The sequence below is a fragment of the Crocodylus siamensis genome, chromosome 12 (genome assembly GCF_052110815.1).
Source record: "Crocodylus siamensis isolate JL-2025a chromosome 12, ASM5211081v1, whole genome shotgun sequence".
Taxonomy (NCBI): Eukaryota; Metazoa; Chordata; order Crocodylia; family Crocodylidae; genus Crocodylus; species Crocodylus siamensis.
In genome coordinates this window covers 2,311,257-2,324,132 of record NC_143406.1, presented here as the reverse complement: position 1 = coordinate 2,324,132, position 12,876 = coordinate 2,311,257, and the positions used below count along the sequence as shown (strand labels likewise).

The following is a 12,876-nucleotide window of genomic DNA, read 5'->3' as shown; positions in this document are numbered from 1 at the left end:
GTCATTATGGGCACCATTAAATGCCTCAGATTTGCTGGCGGGGAAGAAGGGCATGCGTCTCGCCGAGCCGTGCCGCGGCACCCACCCTCCACCCTAGCCTGGAAGCCTCTGGCCCCTCCGTCCTGCCCCCGTCTCGCCGTGCCGGACCAGGTCTGCCCCGCCGCCCCGCCTCGGGCCTGTGGCCACACCTGGATCCGAGCAGCCCCGGGTGGTGGCTGGCTCCTGGGTGGGACCCGCTGCATCCAGCCCCGATCCCACAGCAGCTGCAGGCACCGATATGCAGGCGGGGGCTCCACCCGGGGGCTGCACGGCCGCTCTCCGGGAGCCTCCTGGGGGATTACGGCCCAGGGCAGCCTCACCCGGTGCCTCGTGGCAGGGCTGGTGGGGAAGCATCGAACACGGACTCATCTCGTGACCTGGGCACGACCACCCCCCACCGAGCCTCGCCCCGCAGCCACCAGGCAAGGCCGCTCCGGCCGGGTACCCAGCTGTGCCGGGCCAGGAGGGCATGCGAGTTAAGCCAGGACAGCCCTCCGTCCTGCCTGGCGACCTAGGCTCCTGCCCTGGGCGCAGGGACAGCAGCAGCAGAGGGGCCGAGCATCGGTCCCAGGGCTCCGGCCTGGGGCTCTGCATCCGGTCCCCGAGCTCGCGCACAGCCCAGGCCACACAGGGCAGCTTCTTCTTTGGCCTGTCTGGGGAGGGTCCGAGCCCATCCAGCCACCCCCTTCATAGTTTCATAGTTTCTAGGGTTGGAAAGGACCTGAGCAGATCATCGAGTCCGACCCCTGCCATGGCAGGAAAGAGTACTGGGGTCAAACGACCCCGGCAAGGGATTTGTCTAACCTCCTCTTAAACCCCCCCAGGGTAGGAGCCTGCACCAGTTCTCTTGGAAGCTGGTCCCAGACCCTAGCTGCCCTGACCATGAAGTAGCGCCTCCTGATATCTAACCTAAAACTACCCCCTGCCAGCTTGTGACCGTTATTCCTGGTCACTCCTGGCGGTGCTCAGGGAACAGGGACTCCCCCAATGCCTGCTGGTCCCCCCTGACTAGTTTGTAACAGGCCACTAGATCCCCCTCGCCCTTCTCTTGTGGAGGCTGAACAGGTTCAGGTCCCGCAGCCTCTCCTTATAGGGCCTGCCCTGTTGTCCCCTGACCATGCGAGTGGCCTCCTCTGGACCCTCTCCATGCTGTCCACATCCCCCCTGAAGTGCAGCGCCCAGAGCTGGACACAGTCCTCCAGCTGCGGCCTGGCCAGTGCCGCATGGAGGGGGAGGATCACCTCCCTGGCCCTGCTCGAGATGCATCTGTGGATGCAGGACAGGGTGCGGTTGGCCTTCCTGACCGCGTCCCCACACTGCCGGCCCATGTTCATCTTGGAGTCAATGATGACCCCCGGATCCCTTTCCGCCTCCGTGCTGACAAGAGGGGAGTTCCCCAACCCGTAGGTATGGGGCCGGCTGTTCCTCCCCAGGTGCAGCACCTTGCACTTGTCTGTGTTGAAACCTATCCTATTCTCGTCCGCCCATCCTTGTAACCTGTCCAGGTCTGATTGTAGCCTGTTGCATCCTTCCAGTGTGCCCACGTCCCCCCACATCTTAGTGTCATCCGGAAATTTGAACAGGGTGCTTTTTACTGCTGAGCCCACAAGCAGGTAGGATCACAGCAAAGTCAGGCAAGATGAGGCCAGCGCCCCGCTCGAGGCAGCATCATCCCCGGCGGGGGGCATCCGGGACAGGCAGCAGACCTGCAAGCACCAGCCCAGCCTCAAAGAGGCAGGGAGTGTGGGGGCAGACTGGGTCCCCACCGCCCTTAGCAGGCGCCCGTGCTCGAGGCCTCATCCAGAAAGCGCTGCCTGCCAGCATGGTGCAGAGCGGGTGCAAGCCCCACACCCGGGTGCAGGAGCTGGACGCCTCCCCTCCAAGCTGCCTGTCCCTGCTCCGCTTCCCAGCTAGCTGCGGCGGTGGCAAATCCTGGCTTGCCCCCAAGGTGGGCAGATGCCCCCCGCCCCTCATTGCTCCTCTGCAGCAAAGGAACAGCTACCACCTGCTCTGCCCCACAGAGCCAGAGCCCTCAGCTGGGGGCCCTTAAGAGGAGCTGCTAACAAGGGAGGTTATTTAGCTGCAGGTGGGAGCACAAGCAGCTTCGTCTTCCCCTGGCTTGGGGGCTTCCTCCAGGTACCGTCCTGCTCCTGCCCTGGGCCTTTGCAGAGGGAGTGGGGGGGCTGCGAGGGCTGTGGGGAGGGGGGACCTGACCCCTTGCCAGCAGGTCCTGAGACCCCTGGAGATGAGCTGGGGCTGGGGCGGATGCAGGGCCTGTGCGCACCGCCGGCCCCGGGGCAGGGCAGGGTGGAGCACGGGCTGGAAAGCCCCGGGTACCTGTCAGACGAGGACAGGGAGCTGCGGAGACCCCGGGAGCGAGCCCTGACCAGCCGCCCTCGTCCTGCCAGGCTGTGCATCGCCCCCATGGACTTCTTCTGCCGGAAGCGCACCCAGTCGGACTCCCCGCCCAAGGCCACGCTGCCCGTGAAGAGGCACGCGTCCTGCCCCCTGACCCACCGGGGCACCCGGGCGGACGGACGCCGGGCCCGGGGCTCCTTCCTGGCCGGGCTATTCCGGGCCAGGCCCCCCGCCGGCACCTGCCGGCTCCCTGCACCCAGGGTGGAGCTGGGAGCCGAGGAGAGCGTCCCGCTCCTGGGGGGCAGCTCTGAAGGTCAGCTGGGAGCCATGCCGGGGGTCTCCATCACCGCCGGGCTCCTGGATTGTAGCCCCCAGCCCGAGATGTCTTCTGCACGGCTGCACCCAGAAGCTCCCCGGGCCGGGGTGCTGGTGCCCTGGAGCACACGGCTGCATCCTGGGCAGTGCTCGGCTTCTCCGTGCCGTGGGGAGCAAGCGGGCAGGGGGCGAATGGGTCTGGTGAGGTGTCCGGAGCAGCGTGGGCCTGGCTGCACCTCACCCCAGGTCTTCTGCCTAGGAGAGGATCGGCCTGAGCACAGCGAGGCCCTTGGCACCCTGCCCTTGGTGCCCACGGTCCGGCTCGGCGAGGGAAGCAGGCTGCAGGCACCAGGTCCTGGGCACAAGGCCTTGCACGGCTCCCTGGACAACCTCCCCGAGGCGATGGCTAGGTAATGCATGGGCTGGACCTTGCCCTGCGACCCCGGGTCACCGCCCCGTTCCCAGGGGTCTGCGCCCACTCGACGCCCCGCAGCCGCTCGCCCGGTGCAGTCGGGCTTCCCCCTTCATGGGCGCGCTGAGCGGCAGTGGGGGCGAAGGTCTCATCCTGCTCTGTACCGTGGGGGTCCCCCCCTTGCCTCACAAGGGCTCCCCCAGCCTGCAGTGCCCAGGGGCTGTGGGAGATGGGGTGCTCCCTGCTCCGATCCTGTTCCCCCCCTGGCTCCCGGTGGCTGTGCCTGGCTATGGTCACAAAGTGGGGGCTAAATCCTGTGCACCCAATGCCCGGGCCTTGACCTGGGGGCCCCAATCGCCAGGACGGGCTTGCACCCTGGCTTTTTACTTCCCGCTGCTGCAGCCTGTGCCAGTCGCCCCCTGCACCCATCCTGGATCAAAGACCTTCCTCCCCAGGCCTCGTGGAGCCCAATGCCTCTGGTGCCAGCCCCCCCAGCACGAGGTGCCTTGGCGGGGGGGTCGGGGGCTCTCCCTGGGGCCTAAAAGGCAGCCCCTGCTGCTTCCAGGTCCCTGCAGCAGACCCGCAGGAAAGAGAAGAAGGAGAAATGGAGAGCGGACCCCAAGGGTGTGGAGATGCGTGAGTACTGACCGCTGCCCGGCCCCGGCCTGGCGGGTGGGGGGAGCCCCCCGACGAGCGCCGACAAGCCGGTCCTGGCCGGGGATCGCTGGATGCCAGCTAGGATCCAAGCACCGGGTCCGTGCACGCTGGCTCCTGCGGCTACGCCCGTGCTGAGGCCTCTCCCCCTCCACCCAGCGCTCCTCTCCCAGGACTACTGGGCGAAGCAGCTCCAGGCCGTGGGGCCGAAGCCCAAGGACTGGTCTTTCCGGGTGGACGCCAGCCTGACCCTCGCCGGCCTCCTGTCCTCCTCCCTGCTCAGCGCTGCCTTCCACGCAGCCCCCCGCGACTACGGCGTCTCCTGGCAGGACCTCCCCGAGGTCAAGAGCCGGCGGCTGCTGGAGAGCATCACGCCCCAGCAGCACCGTCTGCAGGAGGTAGCCAGGCCGTCGAGCGGCTGGTCTCTTTTGCACCCCCCCCACCCCGAAGGGGATCGTGCCCCAGGCAGGGAGCAGGTGGCACAGCCGAGCCCCGTGGGGAGGGGGGTGGATGCAGGGCCTGGGCCCCCCATGCTTGCGGGAGGTGCGGGGGTGCTGAGCATGGCACGCGGTCCCTGCCGCAGGCACTGTTCGAGGTGATCACGTCGGAGGCCACCTACCTGCGCAGCCTCGGGGTGGCCGTGAGCCACTTCCGGAGCTCGCGGCCCCTGCAAGCCGCGCTGGCCGCGACGGAGCTGCACCAGCTCTTCTCCAACCTGCCGCAGGTGAAGGGCGTCAGCGACAGGTAACGGGGGCCTGGGTGCGGGGTGGCTGCCGCGGTCCTGAACCCTTGCAGGGACAGGGGTAGGAGCACGATCCCACCCCTTGCCGGCCCTGGGTGGTGGGAGCGCAGCCAGGCTCCTGGCGGCAGGACGCTTTGCCTCGCCTCCGCAGGTTTCTGCTGGAGCTGGAGGAGGAGCTGGACAAAGACATCTTCCTGGCGGGGCTGGGGGCCGTGGTTTTGAGGCACTGCCCGGCTTTCCGCAGGGTCTACATCCCCTACGTCACCAACCAGATGTACCAGGAGCAGCTCGTGCAGAAGCTGACGTGAGGCCGCGGATGGGGGGCGGGGGGCGGCTCGCAGCCGGGGGCCCGCAAGCACGGCCGTCAGTAGGGTCCAGAGTCACCGCCCTGCTGTAGTGCGTGGGGTGGCTCCGCTCCTGCCCGCCGGGCTGTGCGTTTGGGAGGGGAGTGTTGCGGGTTTCGTCTGCTTCCTGGGAGGAGGTGGGGGGTGTTGCCGCGGCTCCCTCGCACCCCTCCACTTCTCCGCGCGGCAGGCGGGAGAACGGGCGGTTCCTGCAAGTCCTGCGGCGGCTGGAAGGGCAGGCGGTGTGCCGCCGGCAGCCCCTCAAGTCCTTCCTGGTGCTGCCCTTCCAGAGGATCACCCGCCTCAAGATGCTGCTGGAGGTGCGCGGGGCGCAGGGCTGCGTGAGGCGGCCCCTAGCATCCCTCTCTGGAGACGGGTGCCCCCCACCCAGCCCATCCCCCTGACTGTCCCCCCTGCCCCGCAGAACATCCTGAAGCTGGCCCCGGCGGGCTCCGAGCTGGGGGAGTCCATCGGCGCTGCCCTGAAGGCCGTGGGGGAGGTAAGGATGCGCCCCGCGGGCCCGATTTCTGCTCTGAGGCAGGTGCTGGGCAGGGCCGAGCTGAGCTAACTGCACCCCCAAAGGAGCAGGGGCCAGAGATGCCCCGCAGCCGCTCGCCCAGGACAGTCTCTCGGTCTGTGGGCGCAGGTGACAGTGCGATGCCCGGCGGGTGCCCGAGATCGGCTCCGGGCCCTCGGCATCGCCCCTTCTTGAGCTGGCAGCTGCTGCAGGCAGGGACAGACGGGAAGTCTCTCCGCTGCAGGGAGCCCCGCTGGGGAGGGGAGGCTGGGGCGTGGGGCCTGGCGGGGCTGGGGGCGACCCGCGGCTCTCCTGGCCTCTCTCCAGATCGTGTCCGAGTGCAACGAGAGCGTGCGGCGCATGAAGCAGACGGAGGAGCTGGTGCTGCTGGAGAAGCAGGTGGAGTTCCTGAAGACCAAGGTGAGGGCCCCGGGGCAGAGGGAAGCCCAGTGGGTGCTGCAGGGTCGTGCCATGCCATGCCTTGGCAGGTGCGCTGAGATGCCACGACGTGCTTGCTGCAAACATCAGGCCTGCTAGGGGCCTGACCCTGTCCCTGGAGCGGTGTGGGGCGGTCCTCCCGCGCCAGGCGCTGTACGTTGCACCGTCTCTGTGTCCAGGCCATCCCACTCATCAGCCGGGGGCGCTGGCTGGTTCGGGCTGGGGAGCTGACCCACGTCCTCCCCCAGGACGGCGGCGCGGGGTCTCGCCCCCGCCTGAGCAGGAAGCCGGTCCACCTGCACCTCTTCAGCGACCTGCTGCTGCTGTCCCGGCGGAGGGAGTGAGTCTGGCTGCGCGCCCGTCTCCCGCAGGGCCGTCGGGACGCCCTCGCCCTGCGTGCCAGGGGGCACGTGGGTGCTCCCGTGCCCTCCCGTGACCCCCTGCTCCCCTCGTAGGGATGGCCGGTTTTCCGTCCAGGACTACGCCAGCGCCAGCCACGTCGAAGCAGAGCCCCTCGAGGCCGACCTCGCCTTCCGCCTCCGCCTCTCCCAGAACCACCGCGGGGCCAGCGCCGAGCTCCTGCTCCGGGCCGCCAGCGCGTGAGTGCGGGACAAGCCCGGACTAGGGTCGATGAAGCCAGGAGCTCGCCCTCCGCGCAGCGCGGCTGGGAGCGATGCCTCGATTTTTTTTCCAAAGAAGTAGCGGGGCAGGGGCTGATATCCCCCTTGGAGCTCGCCGAGCTGGTGGTGCGGGGCAGGGAAGGGCTTGTTTCTCATCCAGGATGCCTCTTTTCTCTCTGCCCTGTCCTAGGAGCGAGCGGCAGGAGTGGATCTCGCTGATCGCCCGGCAGGCCGGCCCCGCGCCGTCGTGACCGGATCCCCAGGGCCGAGAGAGCCCGCCTCGGCAGGCCGGGACCGCTCAGATCTGCCCCCATCTCCGCCCCGCGGGGCTACGCCCCGGGCACCCATCCGGGCCTGGGTGCCTGGCTGGGGTGGGGGCTGTCTTCCCCATAGCCAGCCCCGGGCTTGGGCAGGGGCACAGGGGGTCGAGCCGGTCTCCGTAGGAACCTTGCACGCGCGGGTGGGAGCCGAGCCTGGCTGCACGCCGGCGCCTTCGGGCTTCCCGGGAGGGGCTGTGCAGACAGACCCTCGCCGCCCAGGGCAGCCGGCATGGCACGCGGGATGGTGGCGGGTACTTGACATTCCCAATTAATTGCTTTGAAATGAATGTTTCCAGCTTCTCCATGCAGTCTCTTGTCCTGGGGTTTGCTCTGCCTGTCCCCTCCCCAGCGGGTTGCAGCCCCGACCTCCCCATTGGAGGAGACAGTGCCCCCCCGACACCAGGTGGAGGAGTACGGGCTACCTGTGCCTGGATCCGGCCTCCTTGGTGCGGGGGGAAGAGGGTCTTGATGGCTCAGGTTAAGGGTATTAAGGCCCTGAAGGTCTTATTTTACCCACGGTTACTTGGTTTTCTAGCATGTGGGCTTTTCCATCCACCCCTTGCCTCAGCTTGGACTCGCTCGCTGGTACCTATCTGGGTCTTGCGTCTGGGGGAGTGACGTCCTGGGCACCTCCTGCCCCAGCAGCGTGGTGCAGGATCTCTCGTGGCCCGTATGGCCCCTTTCATGGTCTGCCCCCGCGGCTATGCAGTGGGGGCTGCTTTGAGGCCAATGTCCCCGTGGTGCCCTGCACAGCCCTGGGCTGGGGGCATCGAAGCAGCCCCCATTGCATGCTCACAAGCACCGTTCAGTCCCTTGCTTCTGCAGCAGCCATGGCCCCTAGCCTGCTCCTTCCACGGTGCAGGGTTTTGCATGGGCTCAGCGGTGACTGAGGCCTCCTCCTTCCCAGCTGAGCTCATGAGGCACCTGCTCCGAGTCTCAGCCTGGGAACTTCCTGCCTTCTCGGGATAGGGAAGGGGGTGGTGTCGGTTTCTCCCCCCCGCCGGGCCCTTTGGTGCATTGTCTGCGCGCCCAGCTGGGCAGGAAACGTGCCAGCTCGCCCGTCTCCCAGGCCTGGGGATGGAGGGGGTGGCGGTGTGCGAGGGAAGGGCCCGGGCTGCTGCAGCCAGAGGTGCAGAACAGCTGCACTCGGGTTCGTGCTAGCGGCATGGATCTGCCCCGGGCTCCGGACCATGCTTGGGGTAACTGGAGGCAGGACCCGTGTGTGGGGCAGCTCCAGGGGTGGGTTCAACTCCCAGCGCTCCCTTGGAGCCCTTGGTCGGGGCATTTCATCTCTGTGCCTCAGTTTCCTCGGTCCAGGAAACGAAGCGGTTGAGGCCTGTGATTCTCAACCGGGTGGGACGCGGCCTGTCTAGACGGCAACCCTGGCAGCAGGAAGCGGAGGTACCCGGTCCTGCCTCCAGCATCCTCGGTGGGGAGCAGCCCCTGCCCAGCCGTGCATGGCGCCCGGGTCCCGCGGCGCGGGCAGACTTCGCGGCGGCGTTATACGGAAGGGCCTGCCCTGTGCATCCGGCTCGCTGGCCTCTGGTCCGCCCGGGTGGAGAGGGGATTAACCCTTCACCCCTGCATCCCTGGGTGCTGGATTGAGACCTGCTGGGTTGTTTTTTTTCCTCTCGGCGTTTCCAGAGCAGCGGGAGATGCCTCCAGACAAATAGTTCCCTTTGAAAGGCTCGTTCCTCCCCAGGGCCTGTGCAGGGCAAGTCGGAGGTGGCAAAGCCTCCAGTGCCTGCTCCTGCTCCCCCACTCTGCCCCCAAACCACCCTGCTCCGAGATATCTGATGGGGCTGGCTTGGGAAAATTGCTGTTCTCGAGAGGGTGCCTTTTCACTTCCTTCAGTAGCAGAATAAATAGCAGCTCAACTGGTGCACTGCACGGCTGCGGCGGGGACCAAGGACCTGTTTTTGAGCTTAAGGTGCTTGCCTAAGACTCAGCAAAGTGGATTCGATTCCCAGTTCTACTACAACCTCCCTTAAAATGCCCCGACCGAGGTTTTTGTCTCCATGCCTCGGTTTCCCCTATACAGGTAACAAAGCTGAGTCCCTGTTTAGATGGACAATTCCCAACCAGGGAGGTGCTGAGATCCTTTTAAGGCTGCCGCGGGGTCCCGGGCGTGTTTGCACGGCTTGCAAGAGGGTCTCGGAGACTTCAAATACGGATCCACGAGGTCAAAACCTGTGACCTTTCTGAGTCATTTTATTTCTCTAGTACAAAAATGAGGGTAAGCCAAGAGCTGGCATTGTCTGAGGGGGGACCTCAAGTCTAAACAGCCTCGGAGCTACTTTGGATTATCAGCTCTGCATAGATGCATTGGGCCCCTCTCCTCCACGGGCTAAGAGACCCTCTCGGAGCAGCCTGCTCCTCCCTCGTGTGGCTGGATGCTCGGGCTCGCCAGGGCAGAAAGTCCCTGCTCTCCCTCTCCCCTTGGCAGGGCTCTGGGCATCCAGCGACGGGCCGTGTGCTGCCAGGGTCCCGGCACAAGAGGGTAGCAGAGCTCTGTTTTTGCGGGCACCTTCCTTTCCCCAACCCTGCCCTGCGCACTGCTGGTTTTTCATAGGTCCAGCTCAAAATGGGTGCAGCCGGGCTGGGCCCACCCTGCCCCGGAGGGAGCCGGGCGTGCTCGGTGCTGTACAAACACGGAGCACAGACGGCAGGCAGAGCACTTGCAGCCGAAGCACAAGAAAGGCAAGGATCGATGGAGATGGGAGGGCACGAGGCCGGGCTAGATGGCCCGCTGTGCTCAGACCGTAGCCAGGCTGCCTCCAGGAAGAGGAGGCCTTGAAGGCAGCACAATGAGCCCGTTTTGATTGTGTTTGCAGATGGCAAAAGTCACCTTGCCCGCCTTCCCTCTGCACCAGGACCCAGCCAGAGCCCACTTGGGGCTCGGCTTTGGCTGGATCTTGAACCTGGAGCTGCCGTACGATGTGGGGATGGCCCCAGCTCACGGTACTGCGGCTCCTGGCTCTGTGCCCCCGCAGCAGGGAAAGGCTGAGGGGCAGCTTGGTCCCATGCTGCAGTCCCTGCTGCTCCGTGCAGTCTCCCCTCGGGGCCAGGCCAGCTCGTGGCCTGTTTCGCCATAACGTGGCTGCAGGCAGGGCCGTGCCCGGGCAGCATCGTACCCCTGCAAGAGATCTCACATTAACAGGGGCACTTGTCACTCAGCCAGCTCAGGCTGGCTCCTATTCTGGCTTTTGGGATGCATCCAGGTAGGCGGCCTTGAGATCCATTGGTTCAAAGCCTGGCTCGTTCCCCTTGCGTCTCTGCACGCGGAGCAGAAGCAGCCTCCGCGGCTGGGCTCGCCATCACCGACGGTCGTTCCTAGCCTCCTTGACGAGAGAAATGTCTCCTTTCTGCTCCACCCCAGAGGTGGCCACATCTCTGCAGCATTAGTGATGCTCCTTGCTTTCAGCACTGGAGCCAGGAGGGGTTTATTTCTGGCACGGAGCAGCGAAAGAGCAGCGGGGTGGGCTCTTTACGGATGGGAATGCCTTCTGCCTGTGAAACGTTTTAAGGGGCGGCCTTGCTAAAGAAAAGCTAGTGCTGGGCCCTGTGTGTGACCCGTGTAGCAGGGAGATGGCATCATCTCCCAGCTTTCTGCTGTGCCCAGCTACCCTCGGCACGGAGGCCCCTGGCCCCTCTGCCACCAGCAATATTTGTCCCTCTCTGCACTCCTTGCAAGACCCACAGGCCAAGTCCTGCTTCCTCTTCTCTCCCCGATAAGACAGAAGTGGTCCGGCCACTCATGTCATCAGCTTGCAGGGACTTCTCCTTTCCCCAAAGCTCGCTCCAGGAGGCCGGGGGGACCACATGGCCGCCCATCTCACAGCTTCGAGGACTGAGGCAGGGCTGGGTGCTTGGCCATGTCAGCTGTGCCTGCCTGGCTGCTGCCACAGCCCAGGCCTTAGCAAATTTCCCTGGGAAAAGCCAAGCTGGTGTCTGGACGGTGTGAGCAGGGCAGCCCTGGAAGGCAGCATTACGGGCACTGGGAAGGCGTTGTGTTGTGGGGAAAGACCCGGAGCTGTTGTTTGTCGCACAAGTTACCAGGGCAGCCAGCAGTGCTGGGCATGGACCAGCTCCTCGGCCCGCGAGGTGCCCCATATCGACCCATGGAGCCGGATTGGGGGCACCGTGCCTATAAACGGAGAGGCTTGGCCTGGGACTTGAATGCACTGCTGGGGGCCCGGCACATACCCCCCACTCCCCTCTTGAACCTCTGCTCCGTGCAGCCAGAAGCCAGCACCGCGGTGAGCCCAGCTGCAAAACTCTTGGCTTATGTTTCTTCTCATGCCTGATTTATCCCCTTTTGCTTTGCTGTTAAAGAGGCCGGGCTTTCCTCTTCCCCGCTGCACGCAGGAGGGAAGCAGAGAGTTTCCCATGACTCCAGGAGCTCAGGCTTTGGGGAACTTGGCATCACTGCTGCGCTTTCTTGCTGTAATGTAACGGGGAGGGCCTGGTGCCGGTCGTCTCCCACCAGAGAGGATAGAGGAGGCAGTGGGCAGGGCAGCAGTGCAGGGGACCCCGCTGCGCTGCGTGCCCCCGTCGCCCCGCGCCCGGCGGTGCGGGGAAGCAGTGTTGCAATGGGGCAGGGTGTGAGTGCAGCAGGGCCGGGCCCTTTCCCTGTGCAAACAAGCCGGGAGTGAGTAAGGCAGGTGGGAATCCTCCCAGGTACGCAGGTGCCCGGCTGCGGCGAGCCTGGCTCTGGGTAGGGAAGGGCGCGGCTGGGGTGGTGCTGCCTCCCGGGAGGGGTCCGCGGGAAGGCTCCCTCTGGGGTGGGAGAGCTGCGGGGCCCTGGCTGCTCCCACAGCCCAGGGCTCCTAGCTCATCTCAGACCCCCCCATCCCCTGCTTTGCAGGTTGGGGCCCCTCTGGGCTCCTAGGAAGAGCCAGCTCTGACCCCAACGAGCCGTATCCCGCAGAGGAAACTAAGGCGTGGAGAAGTTGAACGCAGGAGCCCCCAGCTCTACCCCCTCAAAGGAAAGTATTTTCCTGCGGGGGGGTCACGTAACTGCTGGCAGCTCAGAGCGGCTGAGACGGGATCAGCGGCAGCACTTGATCCTGCTAATGACGGCGAGCGGCTACACAGGCTCTTGGCTCTGCAGAGCTGTCACTACCTTCAGCTGGGGGAGAGGAATGTCTTTGATGTTGGGAGCTCGAGTGCTGGGTGCGGGTGCCGCGGGTGCCCACGCTTCCCCCACCGTCTCCTCTGGGGACCCGCTGTCCTCTGGGATGAGCAAAAGTACCATCTCCATCCGCTGGGAGCATTGTCCTCCCTGGGAGCTCCTTTCCTCCACATCCCCCCCCTGCGTGGGGGGGCCTGGAGGACTGCGCCTGGGACAGATGAGCTATTTCCCGTGGCCTAGGGACTGATGCACTGGGCTGGGCCTCTGGAGAGTTTGGTGCGCTTTTTAGTTCTGGCCTCTGCCTGCAGAGAGTCCCAGGGCATGTAGCTGCCTGCTCTGTGTCTCAGTTGCCCCATCTGTAAAATGGGGTGGATGCTACTGACCCTCTTTGTAAAGTGCTTCAAAAGCTAGAGGTGAAAAGTGCAGTGTGAGAGCCAAAAATGATCACGCCTGGCTGAAAGCTCATTCTTTCGCTTATGATATTCACAGCACCTAGCACAAGGGCTGCCCGGCTTGGCTGAGATGCGACTGAGGCATTATAGAAATGCAATTGGGCTTGTTTCCCTGCCAAGAACTGTCATTTGGACTCAGAGTTTGTACAGCTCTGAGCACCAGGGGCCTTTTTTCCTTCCCCTTTTAGCTTCTCAAAATCTCAGGTCAAAAATGAGTTCATTTTTCTTTCATTTTTTCCCATAAATGAAAACAAAGCACATGCGTGGGTTTCAGATGTGGCCATGAGGTCATCTCCAGCTCTTTAGTATTGGTGCAGGATGCAACACGCTGCTCCTTCTTCCCCGTGCCTGTCTGCACTGCGTGGGGATGAGACCTGCACCAGGTTGTTCCGTGTGGGGGTGGGATCCGTCTTCCCCACAGAAGACATTACGTTGTGGTCCGCCTCCAGGCCGGCAGGTCCCATAGGGAGACCCAGGAGACTTTGGTGCTCCTGCTGCCCTTGCTGGGGTGTGCGTGGCTGGGTGGAGCAG

At 65.0% G+C, this 12,876-nt stretch overlaps 1 protein-coding gene across 2 annotated transcripts; it reads left to right on the top strand.

The window, feature by feature from the left end:
• Positions 1 to 846: 846 nt before the first annotated feature.
• On the top strand, positions 847 to 6,824 carry LOC149854448 (uncharacterized). Of its 2 annotated transcripts, XM_090023466.1 has the most exons (12): positions 847 to 2,710; positions 2,972 to 3,122; positions 3,690 to 3,760; positions 3,938 to 4,176; positions 4,362 to 4,522; positions 4,672 to 4,824; positions 5,055 to 5,184; positions 5,289 to 5,363; positions 5,709 to 5,801; positions 5,999 to 6,159; positions 6,275 to 6,418; positions 6,630 to 6,824. In XM_090023466.1, the coding sequence occupies exons 1-12, from the start codon at positions 1,996 to 1,998 to the stop codon at positions 6,688 to 6,690; spliced, it is 2,154 nt and encodes a 717-aa protein (XP_089879592.1). In that variant the 5' UTR covers positions 847 to 1,995; the 3' UTR covers positions 6,691 to 6,824. The 2 variants fall into 2 exon arrangements, with proteins under 2 accessions (XP_089879592.1, XP_089879591.1); XM_090023465.1 differs by having other exon boundaries at positions 847 to 3,122.
• Positions 6,825 to 12,876: the final 6,052 nt, after the last annotated feature.